Source organism: Prionailurus bengalensis, chromosome D3, assembly GCF_016509475.1.
Source record: "Prionailurus bengalensis isolate Pbe53 chromosome D3, Fcat_Pben_1.1_paternal_pri, whole genome shotgun sequence".
Classification (NCBI taxonomy): Eukaryota; Metazoa; Chordata; class Mammalia; order Carnivora; family Felidae; genus Prionailurus; species Prionailurus bengalensis.
Window position 1 is genome coordinate 69,535,818 of NC_057356.1, and position 24,808 is coordinate 69,560,625.

Here is a 24,808-nt window from a genome sequence, read left to right on the forward strand (position 1 = left end):
ACAGAATCCCAAGCAGGCTCCAGGCTCTGAGCTGCTAACACAGAGCCCAACACGGGGCTTGAACTCACGAACTGTGAGATCATGATCTGAGCCGAAGTCAGATGCTTAACCCACTGGGCCACCCAAGGGCCCCCTTTCTATTACATCTAAGTGTTTGCTTATAGAAAGATTCTGTAGGTGCTAAGCAGAAATTAGATGCACGAATACCAGGATCTTAGAGGATTTAAATCATCTTATACTGGAAGGTAGGACATGATGACAAGAGACATAATAAACGCCAGTGACATTTTCATGGATACACTCAATGCTGTACCCTCTCCTGATGGTCCCCTCTGGTACCCCCGCCCCTCGCAATGTCCCTCCCATTAGCTGGGATCTTTCCCAGTTGCCAACCCTACCCCCCCCCCCCACCGCCGCCCCCCATCCTTCACCACCTCCTTTCTTCCCTCCACCACGCCATCCTCAAGTGTTTTCAGATGGAAATAACCTACCGGCCCCTTCGCCTTCCCCCTGCCTGCCACCATTCCAGAGCAGGGCCCCCAACCACCACACGGAGCCCTGGCCATGGAGGGTCCTGCCCTAGCTCCCCGTCTCTGACGCCCTTTACCTTGCTGGCCTTCAGGATGTTGATCTGCTCTTCATACACCGTGTCTCTGTTTTTCTCCAGAAAACCATCTGAAAGGTATTCCACCTGGGGCCCCAGAGGGAAACAAACAGAAGTCAAGTGCTTCAGCCTGACCTGGAGCCTTCTGCAGCTGCTTGAGCACTTAAATCCTTTCGGCTCATCTATACTTGTTTTCTGACCAGTTGTGAGTAACTGGGGAACCCACAGATGTTGCCATTTAAAATGCAAACCCAAAATGTGATCAGGAATTACACAGAGCAAATTGAGTATTCATTTTGTGGAAAAACATTGTTTCAAAAAAGGAGTTCCCATAAGATGGCCCAAGGCATCCTTTGGGTGCTGAAAAGGCCACTGAACTAGAATCTGCATTTTAACGAGACCCCAGATGATTTGTGTGCAGATTAAAATTTGGGAAGCACGGGCTCGCACAAACAGAACTCCATGTAGCAGAATTCTGTGCACACCAGTTCCTCAAAAAGGAGCTGCCCAAAGAAGGGCACCACTCTATTCTTACATCCTCCTCCTCTGTCCAGGGGAGATTCATGACTATCTTACGGCTCCTGCATTCCCAGGGAAGAGACCCTCAGTAAATATTGGTTAAGCATATGATTGGGTAGCTAGAGCCTCCCTCCACCGCCTCGGTCTCTGCCGTGTGGTGACACTTTGATGGATCACAGAGGGGTGTGGGGAAGGAAAGAAAGGGTACAAGAGGACCCTACCTAAGAAGGGTTTAGGCCACTTCAATCAAAACCACTCCCTGTGAGCCCTGAGCCCACGTAGGGGGAGCCCACAGAGCACAGAGCCCACAAAGACACTCACCTTATCAGCAAAGTGGACCACAATGAAGGCCGTGTTGGACATGCGGGGTTTCTGGAAGTGCTGGCTGCCAGAGTGCCGGTCATAGAGCTTCTGTGCCCAGTTCTGGTCAGTTCCTTTAGGGACCTGCAAAAACACAGAAGAGAGCAGAGTGCTGTGTGAAAAGGAAGAAGCAAGCAGAGAGCCATGCCGTAGGGAGATGGGAGTCCAGCAGTAAGTTGACCTCACAGGGGCTGGATTCAGCTCTCAGACCTGGACCCTAAACTGGACAAGGAAAACAAGATTCGGCCACGAACACTTTGGATCCCGTAGGCCATGCTTTCCACACGCCATGTGGGCGGGCTCCAGTAGTGTCCGTAGGAGTGTACTGAGCCTCAAAGAGCCTGCTGGTTGGTAGCCACTGAAGGGGTTAGGAGAGCATGAGCATGGAGCCCAAGGTCACAAGAGCAGAGCTGGGACAAATGTGACCCTGTGTCTTCCCTGCCATTGGGCCCGTGACTTCAGTGTCATGAATGTGCCACGGCTACCGCTAGCACCACATCCCTGCTCACTCAGCCCAATGCCAAGAGCAGGAGAGCCCCCGCTCTATGCTCATCTAAACACCACTGTCCAGGCTCCACTCAAGTCTGTCCTCGTCTCTGAAGCCCATCCTGGCCACTCTTGATCTCACTTTGGAATCCCTCATGATTAAGCACTTATACATACACTAATCCAGTTCGCCGTTGGTTTTTGTACATTGCCTTGTCGCTACGAAGTGCAAGCTTATTAGGCTCAAGGAGTATGCCTCACTGTTTTTTCACCTGCCCCTCAAAGACCTGAGGATTCTTTGGGTCCCGGGTGGGCGCCTGGGTGGCTCAGTTGGTTAAGCATCTGACTTCAGCTCAGGTCATGATCTCATGGTTCGTGATCTCAAGCCCCACTTCAGGTAAAACACGAGCCCCGCTTCTCTTTCTTCCCCTCACTCACTTGCACCCTCCCTCAAAAAAACAACAAAACAAAAAGAATTGGGTTCTGGGCACACACCAGGTATTAAGTACCTAGCGAATGAGCTACATAGTACTCTCTGCCATCCTCAAATTTACATGTTTCACTACATTAAGCATTCTGAAGGGCATTAAGCACACATTAAGCATTCTTTATCTTTAGAGCTGGCTTCAAAAAACAAAAAAGCATCTTGCTTTGTGGAAAACAGAACACAGTCACTGTAACCACTGTCCAAATTATCCAGGATGATGGTAACTCTACCAGTTACCTGTACCTACTCTCCTCTGTCATCCTCGAAGACCACTGCACACGCCCTTTCCCCAGCCCTGGGTCACAACTGGACCCGCCATTCCTTAGTTTACACTGTACATGCGGATGAGGCAGGGCTGAAGGTGACCCTTACACCAGCCATTTAAAAAGGGATTTGTTTAGGAAACTAACACCATCTGTGGCATAAGAAAAATGCTTACACGCTCAAGAACAACATTTCTCAGAGAGCAAGTAAACAGATTTTTCTCATTTTCAATTTAACGTAACTATTATTGAGTACCCACTGCTAAGTGCCGTAGGTAATTCAAAAAAAAGAAAACTTTCTTGACAGAGGCTATTAATTGTGTTAAGCAGACAAAATACATCCGATTCAGCACTTTCATGTATACGATTTTATATTTGTCTTCAAGTATTCTGTGTTTAGAAACAGCAGGTACAGGGGAGGAGAAGGGTGAGCTGGGCAGGGCTGTTGGAGGTCAGGACAGGAATACAGCGGACCGGACAGTGACAGAACCGGGGCAGACAGAACAGGAAGGGCAGGACTGCGAAGAGAAGACTCACCTAGGTCAACGCATTTGCCAGCATCAAAATCATCTTGTCTTGACAATGGAATTGGACTTCTGTTAGTAAATGCCATAATCCTACGTATTCCCTCACTCAGACTGGCGTGAGTCAACGAACAAAGCGGGAAAACAGTATTATGCATTTCCTGACAAGGGTCTTCTTTCTTGACCACCACCAGCAATGAAAAGGGCCAGCAGGAATTCACAACAATTAATACGAACAGTGAATGCCCATAGCACTTCCAATCTGTCAGTTTTCTATACATTTTAGAAGCATCAGCTCATTTAATCCTCACAAGAATCCTATCAGCTAGGCACTATGTTCATACAATTTTACAGAGGAAGAAACCGAGACAGAAAGGTTAGGGAACTTGCCCAAGTTCACACGGTTGGGAAGCAGCCGGGCCGGGGTTCAAACCAGGACAGGCTGGCTCCGGAGCACGTCCTCCCTGCTACTGTGCTTTCCTGCCCGACAACAGCTTTAAAGGCAGCCACCAAGACAGGGTTAGGGGGAAGGCACTTATCTCCAAAAAAGATTCAAAATGAACATAGGAGAAAGAGAGCAAATCTTGTATTTTGATAAAAATCTGGGCTGGGCGATCAGTAGCTCTGAAATATGCTGAATCACATCCTTTACAAGCTTCATGCAAGTGGCCTTACTCTCTCCTCAAAATAACGTGAAGAGGGCACTGGACCAGGAGCCTGTCATCGATTGATTGTTGCGGGGGTCGTGGCACAACTCTGAACGTACTGCCAACCAGGGAATTGTACATTTTGATCAGATAGGGTGGTATGTTAATTACATTCAATAAAGCTAGTAAAAACACATTAATACTTGATTTTACTGTTATTGAAGTTATAAAAGTTTAAAGAAATAAGGAAGAGGGAAGAGCACGAGACCTCGGGCTCCACGGCACCTCTTCCCCAGCAGGCTGGGCTGTAACCCTGGAGCTCACTGCACTCTCTCTCAGACTCCTTCCTCCCCTCCTGGCTGCCACCCCCAATGCCCATTCCAGGACTTGACTTTTCCACCTTCATGAGACCCGCCCCCACTGTGCGCTCAGCACAACACCCGTTCCAGACCAAGCCAACTACCCATCGGGTCCTTCCCCCACACCTGGGTGGCTGAGACCACGTCAACTCCTCTTTCCTTAATCAAAGTCCTGCCGGTCATTGTGCATAATTTAGTATTGATGCCTAAAAAGACACCATCACGTTTCACCGTGAGACCGCACCTCTTCAGATTAGGCCGCTGTGCTCAGATCTATGCGGGGAGTCGGTCTTGATGGCTCCCCTCTCTGGATGGTCTTTGACCTTGGCCAACCAACCAGTGCATTCTGTTACTTCCCTTCCCTGTGGCCAGGAGAGCCTTTCCCCTCTTTCCGTACGCTCCCCCAGCTTCAGAGCCTGCCGCCTGCTGCACAGGCCTCGTTTCCTGCCTCACAGGGAAACAGAGGCTGCCAACAAGCAGGAAACCTGCTGCTCCACATGCAGAAACTCACCTGCAGCCACAGCCACGCCATCCCTCCTCCCCACCCGGGTCCTGTGCACTCAATGCCTGCCTCCTGCACAGCGCCCGCTGCCTTTTCTCTCACCCACGCCCTCTCACAGCCAGGCCTGCACCCGGGGCACTCAAAACGTGCCACCTCTGCTGCATCGCCTGGCCTCACCTCGCCTCCCGGACGCCCAGACAGCTCCCTGACCAAACTCTGTAACCCACAGGCCGGCCGCCAAAGGCAGGACCACCGAGCCCCTCACCGGCATTGAGCTCCTCCCTGACCCCCTCCACCTCTGCCCGCAAGCCTTTGTCTTCCCTGCCTGGACCACACGAGGATGCCTCCCTGCTCACCTCGTTCAGTCTCTCTCCAGCTCGGCTTCCACACAGTGGCGGGTGACATCCCCTGAGAAATTATTCCCATCTGATCACACCTGTCCCTGCCTCACAGCCCTGTGTCCCCAGAGCCTTCAGAGTCCAGTCTCTTCTGGACAGAGCCTCCTGTCCTGATGGTTCTTGCTTTCCAACCTGCCATGGGGTCTGGAGAAGTCAGACCATTTCAAGTTCTTCTGACATGACGTTCCCTTTGCCCAGCAGAGCTCCCGTCCCCCACAATCCAACTTCTCTGCTTAAACAGTCCTTTGGGGGATGCTTCTTACAACACTTTCTCAGTCACCTCCTCCTCAGTTTTTCCATCTCAGTCACCACAGTGACGACTTGTGACACCTGCCTGACCCCTCAGAGATGTGCGAAGGGCAGGGAGTCAGCTGGTTACATAGGGACCTGGGGTTTGTTGGGCAGATGAATGGACAGACGCAGGAAGGCCTCCCTTCTCAAGGTTTCAACCTGTTCACAAACATGTTGGACAAGGAGACCTCCAGGGCAACTTAAGCAACTACGAACCTTTGACCCTAATACTAAGTAAGCTCTTGTGAGAGCAGACTGGACCCAGGTGAGGAAGCGGAGACCTTCAGCATGCTTTCCCTCCAGTGCCTCAGCAGTGAGTTACTGGAAGGTTCACAGTCCACCGTCCGCCCTCGGGCAGCTCTTCCAAGAGCGGGTCCCTAAAACAAAAGAATCCTACCCACTCAGGGCAGAGCCTGCCTCTTGCCTCAGCATGGCCCTGAGGGTCCCTAACACTGTCCAAACAGAGTATCTGTAGTGTCACTTATAAGAACTGCTTCCAGGGGTTATCATTTCCAGACAGTTCCTACCGATGCCAAGTATCAGTTAGGAGGAAACACGTGCTGACCTCTCCTATCCCCTCAGCCCTAACTAGTTGGTTCCATCAAGAGGGAGGGAACGATGACTGAGGTTCTGCCAAGAGGGAGGGCAGGGAATGCTCAGTCTGAATGTGGCTTATGTCGTGCAGCCCTCAAGCCCCACAGCAGCCTTGGAGAGCACTGGGAATGGCAGGGTTTTGTTAAAAGCAGCCTGGAAATAACCATTTCCCATCAGCAAACACCCTGTGTCCTGACCCCTTGGTTACTGAGGAGCAGCTGTAGTCTGTGGCTTGGCCTGGGGCTGATTATGAATCCACGGCTACAGGAAGGCTTTTTCCACCTGAAGGAAGCCTGGGTGCTTCACTGTGCTCTCCGTGAGCCCCCTTGTGCAGCCATGGGCACCCCTCACAGGCTCTGGGGAGAGCCCCCCCATGTGCTGCTCCTGCAGATCCACGGCTACCCCATCTCCATATTTCTAATTTAGATCCCAGCTCACTGGCTCTGCCCGATGCAGTGTCTCTTCTCCAGGAAACCTGATTTTCCCAGCGGCTGCTTTTATACCACGAGTCCAATCCTTCATTTGGCTTTGTGTCCTTTCATATGGGGGTCACAGAACCCAATTCCTCACGGTGCAATCTCACTATTCTTTCTCATTCTGTACAGCATGAGTGACAGCAGAGGGAAGGAGCGTGTCTGGGACAGTCCCACAGGACAGTCCCGAGGGACGCCAAGTCACCTGGTCTTGGCCAACTCCAAGGGAACATCCTACCCCACCCAGGCTCAGAGCCAGCAGCACTTCCGAAAGGTGCAGCAGGCCTATTTCGTAAAGGTAGGTTCATTGTGGTAGGGTTTCCCTACAGGAAAACATGCCCTTTTTAAGGGTCCGGTTCCAGGAGTTCTGACAAAGGTGACACCTGTCGGTGCAAAAGCTACCTGCTACCAGCAGCTGCATCAGATTGCCCTGGATCACTCTCAACTCCCAGAGCAATTAAATCTGGGAGGAAAAGATTTCCACACTGGGGTTTTTGCATGACTCTTTAATTTGGTGTTCATCTGGCCTGCCTTGCTCCGCCCACGCCCTCAGCAGCCAGTGAGGTTCCAAAATGTCCCAAGGGCAGCGTCACCCCCTCAACACCAGCTTGACTGGCTGGAAATCCAGGTTTTCCTCAGACCTACCCCTCCACAAAGCCTTGGCGACAAGGAAGCTAGGAGACCTAAGAGAACAGCATGCTTTCTATGTCAATAACCCCTTCCCTTGATTCTGTTTAGCTGTCACTCTGCTGCCCTTGGGTTGTGGTCCAGGCCTCCTCCAGCCTGCTCTGGAACTGCCCTGCCCGGCCCCCACCCCCACACACTCAGGCCCAGCCCCTCAGAACACGAGCCTGTCCCCCTTTTCATCCTTTCTGGCCAGCAGGGAGAACCCTTCCTCCTCTCCCAAGACCTGACATACGGCAGGTGCATAATGCATTCTAGGTGTCTGACAGAATATAGGGGCAGGAATCAGAGGCGGATGCAATCTTAAACTGAAATCACCTAATTTTATAAATCTGACCTGGAGAGAAGGCTCCACGGAACATTAAGGCAGAGATCATCCACAGAGTCAGATTTTCCATTAGCTTCTCAGAAGTCAAACGGATTCCAACACGGATATTCCAGGTACTCTGCACTCAATAGGAAGATGCTGCTAAGAATATCCAAAGCCTCAAAGTGCAGGGATTTGGGGAGGTTACCTTCCCAATTGTCTAACGTGGTTTGCAGCTCAGGCCCCCTGCGACCACTCTGGTAACCACCTGCTCCCCAGCCCGCACTTCTCCGGCTTCCCCTTACCCCCTGGACAGCAGTCTGAGGTCCCTGCACCTGTGTTCCTGCCACTCTCACCGGACATTCCCAGGACGTGTTCCCTTGGGCAGTGGCACCTCTCAGATCCCCAAACCAGAAGCCAAAACAAACCTGCAAGGGGCTCCCATTTTGCCTGCTAAAGGTAGGACAAATCACTGAAAATCAGACGCAGCTGCTTGATTCACAGAATCCAACACCCTGAAGCATTAAGCCTTTTTCTGACAGGTGTGTGTACACAAGGAGGGAGAGACCGTGTGCCGGGGATATACGTTATCGTTAGCATTCCATCACAGAACTAGGTGGAGCCCCTGAAGTAAGCTACCTGCTTCACGTGACTCCTCGGGGCCTCGTATGGCCTTACCCTTCAGCACCGGGAAAGGGAGTGAAGGGCTGGAGACCTGGAGCCAGGGCCTGGGAAGCTAGACCTGCTGGACAACAAGGACATGGTGTTGCCCGTGGGGTGGGGGTGGGAGGAGGTGGTTACTGATAGGAGCACACAAGGAAGCGGAGGAGGGGAGCACGGTCCCAGTGTGTGTCAAAGGGAGCTGTTGGCCGTGGACACTGAACCCAGAAAGCACACTGGGCTTGGCACTGAGCTTGGAGCCTGCTTAAGATTCTCTCTCTCCCCTGCTTGTGCGCACTCTCTAAAATTAAAAAAAAAAAAAAAATAAGAGAATCTTTAAAACAAACATAAAGGGCCGCTGGGGTGGCTAAGCTGGTTGGGTATCCAACTTCAGCTCAGGACATGATCTCGCAGTCTGTGAGTTCGAACCCCGTGTAGGGTTCTGTGCTGACAGCTCAGAGCCTGGAGCCTGCTTTGGACTCTGTCTCCCTCTCTCTCTGCTCCTCCCCTTCTCACTCTCTCTCTCAAAATAACAAAACATTAAAAAATTAAAAAGTAAAAATTAATAAAGATGCACAAACTGGGTTTCAGCATATTTCACTCTGTCTTCTACTTTTCTGTTAACCATTCCTTTTCATCATCAAAGGCAATGAAACTGCAGGAGCACTTTTCTGGAAGGGAAACACCTCATCCTCCAAACCATCAAACTGCACCCAATCCTTCACAGGCAAGACACGTGAGACCAGAAAATAAAATCAACTGGGTTTTTCCCTCGCAATACCAAGCATCGTGTGGTTTCCACCCCTTTTTGGTTAGTTTCCACTGTTGGAGGAATGGGGATACATTTACCCTCTTGTCAGCAAACTTCAAACCAGGCAAAGTTCTGAAGATCATCAGATCCAAACCTACTAAACTCACAGAGCAGGAAAACAAAGGCCAAAGAAGTCAGGTGACTAAGAAAAGTCAGATACTCCTGGCTCCACATTTCCAAGGTTGCTTGGTTCTCCCCATGCTAGCAACTCAGAACACTCCTGTCCTACGAAGTAGAATCCACAAAAAGCTAGATCAGGAGGAATCTATGGTCCTCATCTGCCACCAAGCATCAGGTGGTGGGCGGGCTCTTGACCCTCACTGTCCCTTCTCTGGGGATGCCTGTCTAGAGGTTGGGGTTTTCTCTCCGCACCTAGGCTATCTGCAGCACCAAATCCAGACCACGATTATATCGTGCCAGTCCATACCATCCAGTCTCTGCCAAAAGAGGTACACACTCACCAACAGTTACCTTCTAGCACGTAGAACGGACACCAAGGTTTCTCTCAGCACACTAAAAGTGGGCTAATAGCAAAAAGAATTCCACTTTGAGGCCTCACATGCTCCCTTGTACCACACAGCTGTCCCTTGCATCTCCTCCGAGCCTGGAACTGAACTAATACAATGAGTGCATCATCAGTTGTACCTTACACTCTTCATCCAACAGGTCCAAGATGCCCAGTTTAGCTTCTATGAGGTCAATACAAGGTTGGTTATCGTAAAAATCAATCAAGGTCCAAGGTATCTGCTCCTTCATATATTCTTCTTGCTCTAGTTTGAACACGTGCTAGGATAAGAAGTGAAAAGGTCAAAGTTAGTGAACTACAGGCATGTCCTGATGTCCATCTCCCCTCAAGTTCAACCACATGAGTTTAGAGTCCCAGACATGGCTACAGAAAAGGAAAGCTCAGTTAGGTGACCCCCATTCCCCTGGGAACCCTTCTCTAGAATATTCTAGTAATCAACTGGCTTGCAATTCAGCAACTACCCTAGAAGCCCAGGGTCAGGGGGTGTAGGCAGCAAAACCAAGGGAAGGATCATTTACCCTCTCAACCCCACTGCCCCATTCAGACCTCCTCCCAAGCGACATGGAGCGCCTTCGCAAAGTTGGGGCAGCATCAAGAAACCAAAAAAAGGTTGGGGCAGAGCTAGAGCTGGTTGACCCCAGGCAGAGGAGAAGTGCGCCAGGCCATTGCTCCCAGGGAGAGAGGTGTCCCCACCTCGACACCCTGGGTCAGGAGCTGAGCCTACCGAGTTGAACTGCTGCTGTAGCTTCTCATTCGCATAGTTGATACAGAACTGCTCAAAGCTGTTCACCTCAAATGTCTCAAACCTGCAGAATGAAGACAGAGGAGAATGGAGAGACATTCCTCTTACAGAAGCAATCACTAGGACTTCCAACAAGGCCGCCCTCTTCTCTTCTCTCCCGCCGATCAAAACACACAAAGGCCCCTCATAGGCTGGCAGTGTTCCCCTCACCCCACACAAGTCAATCACGATTTAAATGAATCCCCTATTACAGGACGTTTTGCCTCTTCTTCCAACTTTTAGCTGCTATCAATGCTGTGACAAATATCGTATATACATCTTTGAATTCATGATTCTTTTGGTAGGATGACATCATCCTAGACGAATCACCATGTCAGAATATGGTTTCTTAAAAGGTAGAAGAAAATTGACTTCCAGAAAGCTGGAACCAATTTTTGTTATCCCCCCACATCCACCCCAGCCTCCCAATGGGTGAAAGCATCTTCTTGTCCTAATACTGGTTAAGGATGTTTTGTTTCTCTGATTCATTTTCATGGAGTTTGAGTTTACAAACAATTGAGAAATGACAGTCAGATGTGCGTCTCATTGAACCTGCAGGAGGGCGGAGAAAAACTGATCTGGGGGAAGGAAGCTGGTGGTGACCAAGTAATGAAAAGGATCGAAAGACACTATGAGAGGTGAACACGAGGGGGCCACAAGTGACCAATGGGGCATGCAGCCGAGATTCACCTGCACAGCTGAACGGATGCAGTAAAGCTCACCAAGTCGGATGGGGCGAGCGAGATCAGCAGCTTTAGCTGCAAACGAGCAGGGCCGTCATGCCCACTGGGCAAGGTCACTGGGCCGAGGCAGTGGAGAAGCAGAAATGTAGGCGGAAGAGGGGCCTTTTTTCATTCACACCACTGGCTGAATGAGCACCTACTGAGCACTTGGCCCCAACAGCTTCATAAGTTCTCATTCACTCAGCACCCGCAACTACCAAGAGCTAGGGTTTATTACTCCAAGTAATACAAGCTGGAGAGATTAAATAATGTGCTCCAGGTCAGGGTCAGTATGTGCAAGAGCCAGTATTTGAACCCAGGGAGTGAGGTCTGAGGCCACATTCTTAGAGAAAAGTTTCATTAAGAAAGAGAGAGGGGCGCTCAGGTCATGATCTTGCAGTTCATAGTGAGTTTGAGTGCTGCATTGGGCTCACTGCTGTCAGCGTGGAGCCACAGCTTTGAATCCTCTGTCCCCTCCACCACCACCCCCCCCCCCCCGACCCTCCCCTGCTCACACTCTCAAAAAACCAAATACTTAAAAACAAACAAACAAACAAACAAACAAAAGGAGATCAGGGAAGGGCAGTGGACTTGGGAATATCAATGAGGGACCCTGGGTGGGAGAGGGCACAGGCTTCAGCCTCCCCCATAACCTTAAATCTGTACTCCCTCATTCTTCGGTATAGACAACCCTCTTGATCTTAAATAAAATTATGCCAGTCCTCTCAAATAGACTATACTCCCTAATGACAACTCCCAAATAGAAATTTGGGGGGAGTGGGGAGAGGGGGAGAATCCCAAGCAGGCTCCGTGCTGTCAGTGCAAAGCTGGACATGGGGCTCGAACTGATGAACTGTGAGATTGTGAACTGAGCTGAAATCAAGAGTCAGACACTCAACCCACTCAGCCACCAAGGCACCCCAAAAAGTCATTTTGAGATCAAAGGAATCAACTGTTTGGAGACAACCACATTAAAAAGCAGCCCTTGGTCATGCCCACATAGGAAAAATAATTGTAAGCTAATAAAACAAGATCAAAGATGCTGAGTCCAGGCAGCAGCTGCACTCCAGGCCATGGGGGGGGGGGGGCACTGAGTCTGCCAGTTGTCATGCTGCATTGGGGCCCTCTCGGTCCACATGATCCTATACATGGAGTTCTGTCATTTAGAACCTCATTCTCTGCTCCCCCTCCCAAACCCAAGACAGGTTGCTGACACTGGCAAACCCCCCAAGGAAACTTAATAAAACCTAGGAAGATTTAAAAAAAAAAAAAAAAAAAAAAAAAAAAAAAAGCCACCCTAGCAAATGGCCAGATAATAGCAATTGGGTATACTTGGAGGGCTTGTACTGAGCCCCACAGATAAAGGATTTCAATATGTCCCACTTGACATTTTTTAAAGGTTTATGTTGGTAGCGCTCCACTAAGAATATTCTCATTAATTTAAGATGGCTTAAAATTAGCTCCTAATTTCCCTATTTTAAGATGTTATCTAGTAACAATTCCTCTGCCGTCTAGTGTAATTACTGTAATGCCTGCTGAAGGGCCAGAGATGAATGAGGGGTGTAGGTAGCTTGGAAAATGTTTAAGATAACTGACCTCAGAAAGCCACAGTCAGGGAGATAGGGCAGCTTCTTTGGAATAGAATTATCTCGGTAGTAATTCTTCCCATCAACAGAGATGATTTTTTAAAATAAACACAATGGATCAATTTATAGCTCACAGTATTAAACTGTCACAAAGAAATTTATATACTAGAGTGAGCTGGATTTCTCCCATAAAATCAATGTTGAGAACACTTAGACTAGAATCCTTGGGTGGGAGGAAGGTCAAAACACAGACAACGACTTGATGCAGAGATCCAAGATCTGTATTCGTGGTGGTACAACCATTGCCCCCTCCTTCACTTTCCTATCCCCAAAGCATAGATGAGGATAGAATTTCCTTCTCTTTCTGCTCCAAGTTCAGGGTGTGGGAAGGGTCACAAATGTCTCTCAAAAGAAGGTAGTGTCTGTCTGAAAGTGAAACTGCTATAAAAAGAAGTCAACCAGTCCCTCTGAGTTAATTATCAACCTCCACAAACCTCTCACTGCAGGGCAGAGGCAATGTAAAGCTTCGAAGACTGGGAAATAGTTCTTCCCCTGGAGAATGTTTCAAAGGAACTAAATTCCTTACCTCAGTCTCCTCTCTTCTACCAAGACCGCACTCTACCCTTCTAGCAAAGGCCGAATGACAAGACAGGAGTTATACGTTGGATATGGAGGGGGGCTTCCAAGGAATGATTATTTTCCCTCCTGAAGCCCATGAAACCTCCCAAAGGCACCCTGGGGTCTGTTAGCGAGGCCAGCCCTTCTCATCTCTTAACTAAAGAATCTTGGGAGGCTGGCTGCACCTGCGAATGGCAGGACTTGAACTCTGCCCATGTGCTTTGCTGTGACTAGATGCCCCCATGCAGAACTTGACCTTCAGGGAGAGCACAGTCCTAGTCACTGTTCACATCCCGAGGCCAAGAACAGTTACTCTTCTGAAGGACCTACGCCTTTTTTAGTTTGCATTGTGCTCCAATTCCCTGCCTCCTCTCTGTGCCGGGAACCATGGTGTGGGACCAAAAAATTCCCACCAGATGGAAATCCTCTCCCAGGCCATCAGTCAACTGTCTCCAGAACTGTACGGGCTGCAAGCAGGAGCAAGCCGTGGTTCCTACCCAAAAGAGCTATCAGGAAGACCACAGGAACCCAGTGTATGAAGCCTCCCAAGGAACAGAGATTTCATGTGCCATAGGACTTTAATGGAGGGTGAGGTCACAGAGGTGATGGCATGGACAGAGAGAATGGTCACTTTATCTGAGCCCCAAGAGTACGTATAGGTGTCTGGCTCCAGGCGAACCCCCAAGAGCTAGGTCAGAGAAATTCTGCAAGATTGAGATTGACTTTAGTGTGATCTGAGTTATAAGGCTCTCCTGGGAGACTCAGAGATTCCAGCACAAACCCAATGGCTTCAGGGGTCTGCTAGACCTGGGAGTACTGTTTACCCTGAAAAGGACATGGCCAGCGGTCTTCTGGGCTGCCCAAGTCTGGTCCACTGTTCACAGGCTGAAACGAAAATGCCCCTGACTTTCCCTCCTCCATTCTCTGTGAAACTTTTCATACAGGTCAGAGAAGAGCTGGGTAGTCTTCACTGAATAACTAAATTGAGATCATAAAAATTAAGTCTATTTTGAAGAGACCAAGGAAACAAAATTCCCATGAAAATGAAGGCAAACAGTGGACAGAAGAAATTTCCTTACAATAGATCATTAAAGGCAAACTGATAGGAAATATTTGCAAATCACATTTCTGATAAGGGGTGAATATGCAGACTATACCAAGACTCTTACAGTTCACCAAGCAGCAAGTAACTCAAAAAACACGCAAAGGACTTGAACATTTTCCCAAAGATACATGAACGGCCAAGAAGCCTATGAAAAATGATCAACATCACTAATAACTACAGGAATGCAAATCAAAACCACAGTGAGAGATTACCTCATACCTATTAGGATAGTTCTGAGCAAAAACACAATAACACATGTTGTCAAGGATGCAGAGAAACTGGAACCCATGTGCTCTACTGATAGAGATGCAAACTGCTGTGGCCACTATGGAAAACAATCTGGAGGTTCCTCAAAAAATTAAAAGAATTATGTGATCCAGCAATCCGACTTCTGGCTATATGTCCAAAAGAATTAAAAGAAGAGCTATTTGCACACCCCTGTTTGCTGCAGCATTGTTCATAATAGCCCAGAGGTCAAAGAAACCCAAAGATCCATCAGCAGAAGAATGGGTAAGTAAAATGTGGTCTGTACACACAATGGGGCATTATTCAGCTTCCAAAAAGGAAATTCTGTCACAGCCTGCAGCATGGATGAGCCTTGAGGACATTACACTAAGTAACTTAAGCCGGTCACAAAAAGACAAATGTTATAGGGTTCCACTTACATAGGTATCTAAAGTAGTCACATTCACAGAAACAAAGAGGGGTGGTGGTTGCCAGGGGCTGCCAGGAGAGAAAGGGAGTTGTTCAGTGGGTGTGGAGTTTCAGTTTTCCAACGGGAAAGAGCTCCGAGTTCTGTTGCGCAACAAGGTGAATATACTTAATTGACAGCGCTGAACCATATACTTAAAAATGGTTACAAATGTAAGTTTTATGTTAGGTACTTTTCCAGCTGTAATTTAAAAAAAATTATTTTTAAAAACGTATCATTAAAAAGGACTAACTAGACCTGAGTGCTAACTTAAAGTTAGGAAACACGGCAACAAACACAGGAAGTAATGTGAGGACTTTGAGAAGGACAGAAAATCCCCGCAAACCTCATTTCCTGCTTCCTGGGGCCGACCCACTCCCATCTCCTCTGCTCCTCAGCATTAAGCATTCATCTATACACTCTGCCTTGCCCCCCAAGTCTCCTAGGCCAACTGTCCTCTCATCAAGAAGGAGCCGGCCGCAGCCCAAGCCCCTGCCACCTTGGCATTTGGAAGGCTCAAGTCCAAGACGAATAAATGCATTTTCCCCAAATTGAAGCCATCTATTTCTTTTTGCCTCAGAGGAGAGGAATGAAGGATTACAATTACAATTATTCAAACCTGTAGAGGCAAACGCTGGTTAATGTAACATGAAAAGGAAACCCCTGGCCTGGGAAGAAACGCCCGCAGGCAGCTTCACAGATCCTCAGTTAAAGGAAAGAGCTGGTCTCAGGGTGGCTAAATTGCCTGCTCTGCGCTTTTTGGAGCTGAGGTGGGGGAGCAGGTCGTGGGGAAGCCATCGCTCTGCCAGGGCACTGCTTGTCGCGTCGGGAAACGTTCAGGAGAGTCTGAGACACTCACCTCTGACTGGGGGCTCACAATAACTGTGGTGGAAGCAGCTGAGGCCCATGCCATTTATTTCGGGGTTCACAGCCTTTTCTACAGTCCGAACTACCAGTTGGAACACCACGATGAGGGGAGATGCCCGTGTGTGACGCTAAGTCCACTGTTTCCTTATACACAAAGGAGTGTCCGCTCTGGCTGCTGATTCTATAGTAACACTTTAAACGTTTACAGAAATTTCTGGAGTGGCTCACCCACACCACAGAACTCTTTTCAGGTGTTCTTACGATGAGCTTGACTGGGGAGTCCACCTTAAATAGGAGCCACGGTCCACCTGGGGACAGTTATCCCACTAATTACAAATTAGTGTCTACTAGTTGGGGAGGCAAAGGCAATTCCGCTCTCATTTGCTAGCTGTGGCGCATTTGTAACCTGATTTAGGAGGAGCTAATTCCCGGGTTGCTTGGGTGGCTCAGTTAAGTGTCCCACTTCAGCTCAGGTCATGATCTCACAGTTCGTGAGTTCCAGCCCTGTGTGGGGCTGTGTGCTGACAGCTCGGAGCCTGGAGCCTGCTTCCGATTCTGTGTCTCCCTCTCTCTCTCTGCCCCTCCCCCAACTCACTGTGCCTCTCATGCTCTCACTCTCTTAAAAATAAGCATGAAAAATAAAGGAGATAATTCCTTATTCCTTTCTTCTTATTGAATGGGGTTTAATCCTTCCCATTCTTTCTAGCTTCCACCTGCCACCCTGCTGGCCCACAGGTGACAAGTAATACAACAATCCAAGACTTGAGATCATCCCAAGGGCATCTTCTATGTACACCAAGTCTCCTCATCCTAGGGCTGAGAAACAATGAGACCATGGTTTCAGAGATGGTCCCTCTCTTCAGTGTTTGGTAGTCAGGGATTTGGGTAGACAACTCAGTGTTGGCGTTTTCTGAAGCCATGGAGGATGAAAAGCTCCTTAGAATCACTTCCCATAGTTACGTTGTAAATAAACCCTCAGGACTGGAATAGGTTTGGAATGGGGGGGTGGTTGGAGGAGACAACAAGCAGTGGAATGTCCAGCTTTCCGAAGACAGAAAATTGGCCACGTCGGAAAAAAAAAGATCCAGTGCCTTTCTGGAAGGTGTCTGAAGTTCCAAAGGAAAGGAGACAGACACCAGGATGCAAAAGGGAGAAGACAGTCAACAGCTCAATGCAAGGTCAGCCCAGACTTAAACCAAACGTTGTCATTTTGTTTCCCGGATGAAGAAATGATGTCACTGACCTGATGGATCAGAAACAGTATCTCCAAGGTCCAAGTGACCTGCTTTCCTGTCGTGGTTTTTGGTTTTGACCTCCTAAGAGTTCATTAGATACCCATTGGCCAGAAAAGAGCCTCGGCCGGTGTAAATTTCTACAGTAATTTCTCGGCAGACTACAACTGCTGAGGTGCATGCTTATTTACATTCGGGGAATGTCTCTAAGTGCTTTCTTGGCAACAAATGGCCCAGATAGATATAGCCAGGCTGTTAAGTCTGAACCTACCCCATATCTCACTTGCCATCGAACTCTACCTATATAGGACATGAACGCGGTACTACGTTGAGCATATGGAGGAATATGGCATTCTGTCTCTGCAAGAGGAGAGTGAATGGCTTTGCAAATAGGACCACTTTGTGGCAGAGTCTGCAAAAGGAAATTAGCTCCTGAGAAAGAACAAGGATTTAAAAAAGAAAAGAGGGGCACCTGGGTGGCTTAGTCAGTTAAGCGTCCGATTTCAGCTCAGGATGAGTTCGAGCCCCACGTCAGGCTCTGTGCTGACAGCTCAGAGCCTGGAGCCTGATTCAGATTCTGTGTCTCCCTCTTTCTCTGCCCCTCCCCTGCTCATACTCTATCTCTGCCTCAAAAATAAATTAAGAAAATTTAAAAATATAATTAAAAAAAAAAGAAAAGAAAACAGATTAGCATATCTGAAGGAAGCACAAAGGGTAGGAAACTTTCCCTACTGGGAACTTACTCTCACTGGAAAGCCATCAGATGTTCCCAGAGGAACCCACGGTCACTCCAGGAGGGGGATGGCATTCCCAGGATTCTCACCCCACCACGGTCAAATCTATCTCTCCAACCACAAGCAAGCCTTCCCTGAAATCTATTTCTTCCCTCAGGGCAGTGACAGGACCTTAGAGGACACCCCACCAATGAGCAAAGCCTTTCACTGTCACCATGAATCCCAGGGAAGGGATGACCATCTGTGTAAAAGCCACACACCGCTAAGATAGTAACCAAAACAGAGCTGAGTGCCAGTAGCACCAAAGTCACGATATTAAAACAAAAAAAGAAAGTTTTCTTTAGTTTTGAGAGGGGGTGACAGGCAGAGAGAGAGGGAGGCAGAGAATTCCAAGCAGGTTCCACGGGGCCTTGAACTCATGAACTGTGAGACAGTGATCTGAGCTGAAACCAAGAGTCGAACACTTAACCAACTGAGCCACCCAGGCACCCTCAAGTCACAGTATTACGTGCTATTCACAACATTGAGTCTACATGTTAGTCTTCCCAGATCAAAAACTCAGTAAAATTAGATTCTTGCCTAGGTTTAAGGGAATCAGGTCAAATGCTGCAGCCTGAGTTTCTCTGGGTCTTACCTTAAAAGGGAACACTAAAGGTCAGTTTTTCTGGGGGAAACCCAATTACCTGCAATACTCACGACGGAGAGAGTAACAGAATTACTGACAGCCAAGAGGTATGCTCCCAGGATACAGAGACTGTCCTGTGCTCTCCACAGAGCAACTCGAGCAGCTGGAGCACAAAACAGGCACTCAGCTGGCCAGGAGAAGGGGTGGCCTGCACAGGGGTGTTCGGCTAAAACCCTCAAGTGCCCTGGAGCAGACACATCCTCCTTCCGACTCTTGGGTGAAGCTCCACTGTTTGCTCATTCTTTGAGTGAGCTTTTTTCACACTTTGCTTTTTCCTACTGCTAGTGCTCATGTTCCCAAAGGTGCCTCCCTACCTCCCATATTTTACTCCCTCCCTTTAAAAGACCCAGTTCAGGGGTGCCTGGGTGGCTCAGTCAGTTAGGCATCTGTCTTCAGCTCAGGTCATGATCTCTCCATGAGTTCGAGCCTCGTGTCGGGGGCTCTGTGCTGACAGCTCAGAGCCTGGAGCCTGCCTCGGATTCTGTGTCTCCCCTCTCTCTGCCCCTCCCCTGCTCATGCTCTGTCTCTGTCTCAAAATAAATAAAAACATTTAAAAAAATTTTTAAAAGACCAGTTCAGACCTCACCTTTCACATTAAGCTTTCCCTGATGGTGCCAGTAAGTGTGCCTACTCCTGCCTTGAAACTCACCCAACACCAAGTGTCCAAACCCCCCAACGGACTCTGCTACAATTTCTTCTGTTGCCTCTTGTATTACATAACTCAGGCATGTGACTTAACTCTTCAGCAGGAGGCCTTTGTGATGCTAAAAAAAATCAAGTTTCCTTCTTCCATTTCCTCTACACTATGCAACATGGTTTGATTTGAAAGCCAACAATGAACAAGGGCAACAGAGATGTAAGTAGGACAGCCTGTCCTCACAGGGGCAAGTGGCCACTTCTAGGAGTCTCCCCTTTACTACAGCCTCAACATAAGGCAAATCCCAGCTCATCAGCCGACTAAGCAGCTGCTTCCACCACAGCATTCCTGTTCTTACAACTCTGCATTTCCGTGTGTCTCAATTTCTATTTTAAGATAGAAGTCATGACTTCTAGGATATAAAGATCCAGGAGGATTCAACCTATTATTAGCTTAAAGAGGGCAAGGCATTGATCATAAAAGATGTTCAAGGGAGGTTGCAAACCAGTACATATAATTTCAAACACCTCTAGAAGGATCTGGAAGGAACCTCAAAGAGACTATGGCTCAACTCTTCATTTTAAGCTATGGAAATAAAAGACCAGAAAGGGGCTGTGATCTGTAGAGAACCATCCAGTGAGCTGGTGACAGCTGTGAGTTACAATACTCATCTCCCGAGGCCTAGTCAAGTAGACTTTCCACTGTGCCATGCTGCCTTTCCCTGCAAAACACACAGTTACAAACAACAGTTTTTGCCATTAGGCTCGAAGTCTGAAAGGAAGAGAAATCTCAAGAATGACCACACGTGAGTCTTACAGTGCTGGACAAAATCGTGGTAGTACAGTAACCATCTAGACAGGTCATATAGGGAATGAGCTCAAAGGGTAGATTTGAATAAAACAGCTTAAGTTCGTAGTAGCTTCCAGTCCAATGTTGGGTGAGATACTTCCCTCTCTAGGCCTGTTTCTCAGTTGTGAAGAAAGGCGACTACATGGTTTCTCAATGGGAAAGCTACTGGGGTTTTGACAGGGTCTGTTCTTCCTTAAAACCATCCCTCCGTATTGCAGGACACCTAGCATCCCTGACCTGAGGCCACTAGGTGCCAGTAGAGACCCCAGTCACTGTGACAACCAAAAAAAATGCTTTCCTACCTTTCACACTCTCCTGGGTTGAGAATCCCAGGGGCTTGGGGAGCACGACAAGGCCCCCTGCCAACTCTGAAAGGCTGGCAGGAAGACACTAACAACCATCAGGTAGAGTGTAGGAGGATGTGTGCAGGCCTACCCATAGATGTCCAGGACGCCAATGAAGGAGTGTTGCTTGAGAGGCGTGTGCAGGGCCTTGTTGATGTGCTCCACAATCCAGCCGAACAGCTGGGCATAGATGTGCTTGGCTAGGGCGTTGCGGGCATTGACCACCTGCTGCAGGGACATAGTCTTGACGTAGGTCTCTGAGGTGGTGACCAGCTTTCGATGGCATAGCCAGTGCTCCATCTGACTGTGCTCCACCCCTAGCAGCCGGCAGAAGCTGTTCAAGTGTTCATCCTGAGGCTGGAAGAGACACGGGAGATGGTTTCAGGAGGGGAATGGAGAGCAAACCCGCCACCACGCCCTCTCCCCTAGGACAGAATGAGCCCACCCAGCACGGTGGGGCCTTGTTTCTCCCAGCCACAGCACCGGCGGACTCACACGCTCTCATACGGATGAGCGGAGGGACAAGCGGAGCCCAGAAAATGTTGCTCAAACTCATCAATTACACCGAATTATCAGGGCTGTAAAAAACAAAAGCTTTCTCAACTTATCCTATGCCCTCCCCTCCATGGCCAGCCAGCTGCCTAGTGACAGGAGAGAATCTGGGAGCAAAGGGAGAATGAGAATTGATAATTTAGGGACGGATAATCCAGTAAGGAGCCAGAAGGCAGCAGTAACTGTACAAAGAAGTGCACACAGAATCACAGTGAACGTTTAGTTTCCATCCAGAGTCCCACCTGCAGTGTTGAACCCACAGCCCAAAAAGAAGTCCTCATGTGCAGGCACTACCCTTGACCAGCACCTGGTCTAACAGCTGCCTTAGCCTCAGTGACATTAAGCAACACATACTTGATTTTTTTTTTTATATATATTACTATTTTTGAGAGAGAAAGATGGAGGAGACGCAGAGAGAGAGAGGGAGACACAGGATCTGAAGCAGGCTCCAGGCTCTGAGCTGTCAGCACAGAGCCTGACGCAGGGCTTGAACCCACGAACCGTGAGATCATGACCTGAGCCGAAGTCAAACGCCCAACCGACTGAGCCACTCGGGGGATCCGCTTGGTGTTTTACTCTTAAAGTACTTGCTGCCTCGGGGAAAAAAGCCAATCAAGGCGGAAAGCTAGGACAAGCGGCAAGAATACAGAACTGTGACCTGAAAAGAACAGCCCACTTGGAACATGGTTAAGCGGTACCACCGCCCTTTTAGAGCTGGAGGAAAAACTAGGAATTCCTGGAGATGAAGTCCCTTTTCTACAGAGTGAGGCAGCACATTTCCAGAGACTTGCCCAGGGTGACTTCTACCCAGCTGCCTCTGATCTGGACACTCACTTACCCAAAGTCTCAATCAGAGCACTTAGCCCTCGGGTCCCTGATAAACACATCACCCACAGGTCTGGTCTTATTACACCCAGTAAGTCAGATACTCCTTGCTTTTCACAGAGGGCACCCCATAAAAAATCCTGTTCTTTGCTCTCTCACCTAAATCCTCTCCCTGGGAAAGCTGATAACCCAGCCAGGAGCCTGCTGGATTGCTTATTAACTCAGGCAGAAAGGGAATCCTTTAGAACATGATGTGCCACCTTCTATAATGACCTTACATTGCTCATGGGACTCATTTTCTAATGAGGTTGCTTTGTAGGATTTAAATGAGACTTTACGTGTTCAATGAAAATTAACCCAGATAACTGTACCATTTCCCCGGGCCATTTTTTTTTCCTCCTACAGATATTTAAAATCCATCTAGCCAAAACAAACCCGATTACAAATTAGAATGTCAGAGTAGGAACGAACTTCTAAAAGTCAGTAAGGCCACCTTTTCTCCAAAATGCGGTCTGTGGAGCAATAGTTCCAAAGCACACTAATTGGCTTTTCCTAACCAGAGGGACGGCACCAGGTGAGACACAGCTGGACTCCTTGGTTAACATACCCTGAAAGCACCAAGAGACCTATTAATCCTTGGGCACCATCATTCTAATCCAATCCCCCTTATTTTTCAGGTGAAGAAAAATGAGGGGAACGGAAGCCCCCCTGGCCCTGGCCCAGAGCTCCTGATCCAGCCAGCGGGGTGGGCACGCAGAGGCCCTGTCTTCTCACTCAGCAGGTGGGGCTGCTGCGGCCACCTCTCCAGGCCAACCCCATTTCTCTCTGCAGCAGCCTGTGCCTGCCCTCCTTCTCCCCCAGACAAAAAGCCACATGTAGCCGCATTAAATGCGTAGCGACCACTTGGCAAGCAACAGGTTCAGAGGTGGAAAGAGCCCAACCTCTTAATCTGACCTGCTTCCAAGAAATTCTTAATTGCTAGGCACAGCACTGCAGCTGGATTCCCTGACACGTACATGGCCTGCTGGCAGCAAACATGACCGCCCAAGGCCTGCTCGCTGGTTCCCTAGCCTCCCTGGCACCTCCCGGGTGAACGCAGTGGAGAAAGAACCACGAGTTCTGGAATGGTTTGATCACCGCCTCGGGACAGGTTCCCATCTGCTGCAGCGGGATGTGGCTTGCCCCTCCATTACCCCTTCTGACTGTTGATTAAAGGTGCTAAGTGAGACTGATTTAACATCATGCAATTACATTTAAGCTTAATTAAATGGTGCTAAATCCATTAAAAACAGCCAGCATCATAGGTAGATTAGGTTTTGTGGGCCCATATTGCCAAATTCAAAAAACAAATTGCCGCTGGTGTCCAAGTAATTGCATGCTGTTGCCTCTCCAGGGTAACTCTGGCCGTCATGGAACACATTTTTATGCTTTGATTAAAAACTACCGAGCAGAAGGCATACTGCGTACGGACAGACAGCCTTTCCAGGAGGCGGCCCACCCCACGCACCTGAGGAATAGACCCAAATCCATCTGAGTCAGACGTGCACTAGTGGAGCACTTCCTGAGCATGTACTGCGTGCCCAGCACGGCGCTAGGCGCTGCCGGGGACATCAGCATGGGGAGGACAGCCTCAGCTCAAGGTGGGCTGGAAGGCGCAGGGCTGGCAGTGGTACAGGGGACACACGGGCTGGGGCCCAACGTGGCCCTATCATTAACTGTTATGATCTCTCTGGCCCTTAGTTTTTCCAACCCTGTTAAGTGACAGGGTTACCCAGAAAGCCCACTCTGGCTCCAACAACAAGGATAACCGGCAAGAACTCAATCACACGTGAGCCCCGGGCTAAGGTAGCTCATGTCGGTTGCTCTGTGCACATAAGGAAGCAGACTTAGAAGCGTTAACTATCAGTAAGTGGCAGAACCAGGATTTAACCCTGGCAGTCCTGACTCAGAGCTCTCACTCACAATGTGTTCTCCACGCAGCCTCTAATCAGAGGACAATGAAAGAGCAAGTAACTGTGCTCAAAAACCTGACTTCCTGTTAGCTCTAAGAGATAGGTATCCCAGCTTCTACCTGTCAGACTTCCACCTCCCCTCCATAACTGTATCCTCCGTCCACTCTTCTCCAAGTGTAAGCCTCGGTATCCCCACCTTCCTGCAGTGTTTACAGACATTGATCAAATAGCCAATCAGGCACCTACCAAGTGCTGGGCACCATCCTGGGTGCTAGAAATACAATAATTAAGAAACAGGGGCGCCTGGGTGGCGCAGTCGGTTAAGCGTCCGACTTCAGCCAGGTCACGATCTTGCGGGCCGTGAGTTCGAGCCCCGCGTCGGGCTCTGGGCTGATGGCTCGGAGCCTGGAGCCTGTTTCCGATTCTGTGTCTCCCTCTCTCTCTGTCCCTCCCCCGTTCATGCTCTGTCTCTCTCTGTCCCAAAAATAAATAAAAACGTTGGGAAAAAAAAATTAAAAAAAAAAAGAAACAGTAGCTGCCTTTGTAGATTGTGGACTCCCTCAAGGGAGACAGACATGCGGCAAACCACCCCACAGAAAATGCAAAATTGCAACCACGCTAGGCACCATGCGGAACAGGTACAGACACTGTAGAAATCCATGATGTGGGAGGAGGAGACTGAGGTGGGGGGGGGGGGGGGAGTGCTGGGAACGTGTGTCACCTTTCCTGTACCTCACCAACCCAAACCAGGAGTTTCTCAAAGCAAACGTTTCTAATCTCAGCTGTCCCGGACACCAGGACATACACGGCTACCCTAACAAACCAAGGGGCATTTACTGGGGTATGTGAGTGGGTTAGGCACAGACCCCTTAAATTTTTTTTTTTTTTAATGTTTATTCATTTCTGAGGGACAGAATGAGAGAGAGTGCAAGTAGGGAAGGGCAGAGAGAGAGGGAGACACAGAATTCGAAGCAGGCTCCAGGCTCTGAGCTGTTGCACAGAGCCAATGAGGGGCTCAAATCCATGAACGGCGAGATCACGACCTGAGCTGAAGTTGGACGCTTAACCGACTGAGCCACCCAGGCACCGACCCCTTATGCCTTCCTCACAAGGAAAAAGACATGGGAGCAAGA

The 24,808-nt window shown here is 49.0% G+C and overlaps 1 protein-coding gene across 2 annotated transcripts in view; it reads right to left on the reverse strand.

Moving 5' to 3' along the window:
- Positions 1–24,808, reverse strand: part of MYO5B (myosin VB) — a 334,060-nt gene that overhangs the window by 102,937 nt on the left and 206,315 nt on the right. For both annotated transcript variants that reach the window (XM_043558788.1, XM_043558787.1), the window contains exons 10-14: positions 20,438–20,703; positions 10,220–10,301; positions 9,615–9,755; positions 1,445–1,567; positions 608–691 (exon numbers count right to left, since the gene is read on the reverse strand). In XM_043558788.1, the coding sequence (XP_043414723.1) occupies positions 608–691; positions 1,445–1,567; positions 9,615–9,755; positions 10,220–10,301; positions 20,438–20,703 (696 nt within the window). The remainder of the gene's footprint in view (positions 1–607; positions 692–1,444; positions 1,568–9,614; positions 9,756–10,219; positions 10,302–20,437; positions 20,704–24,808) is intronic.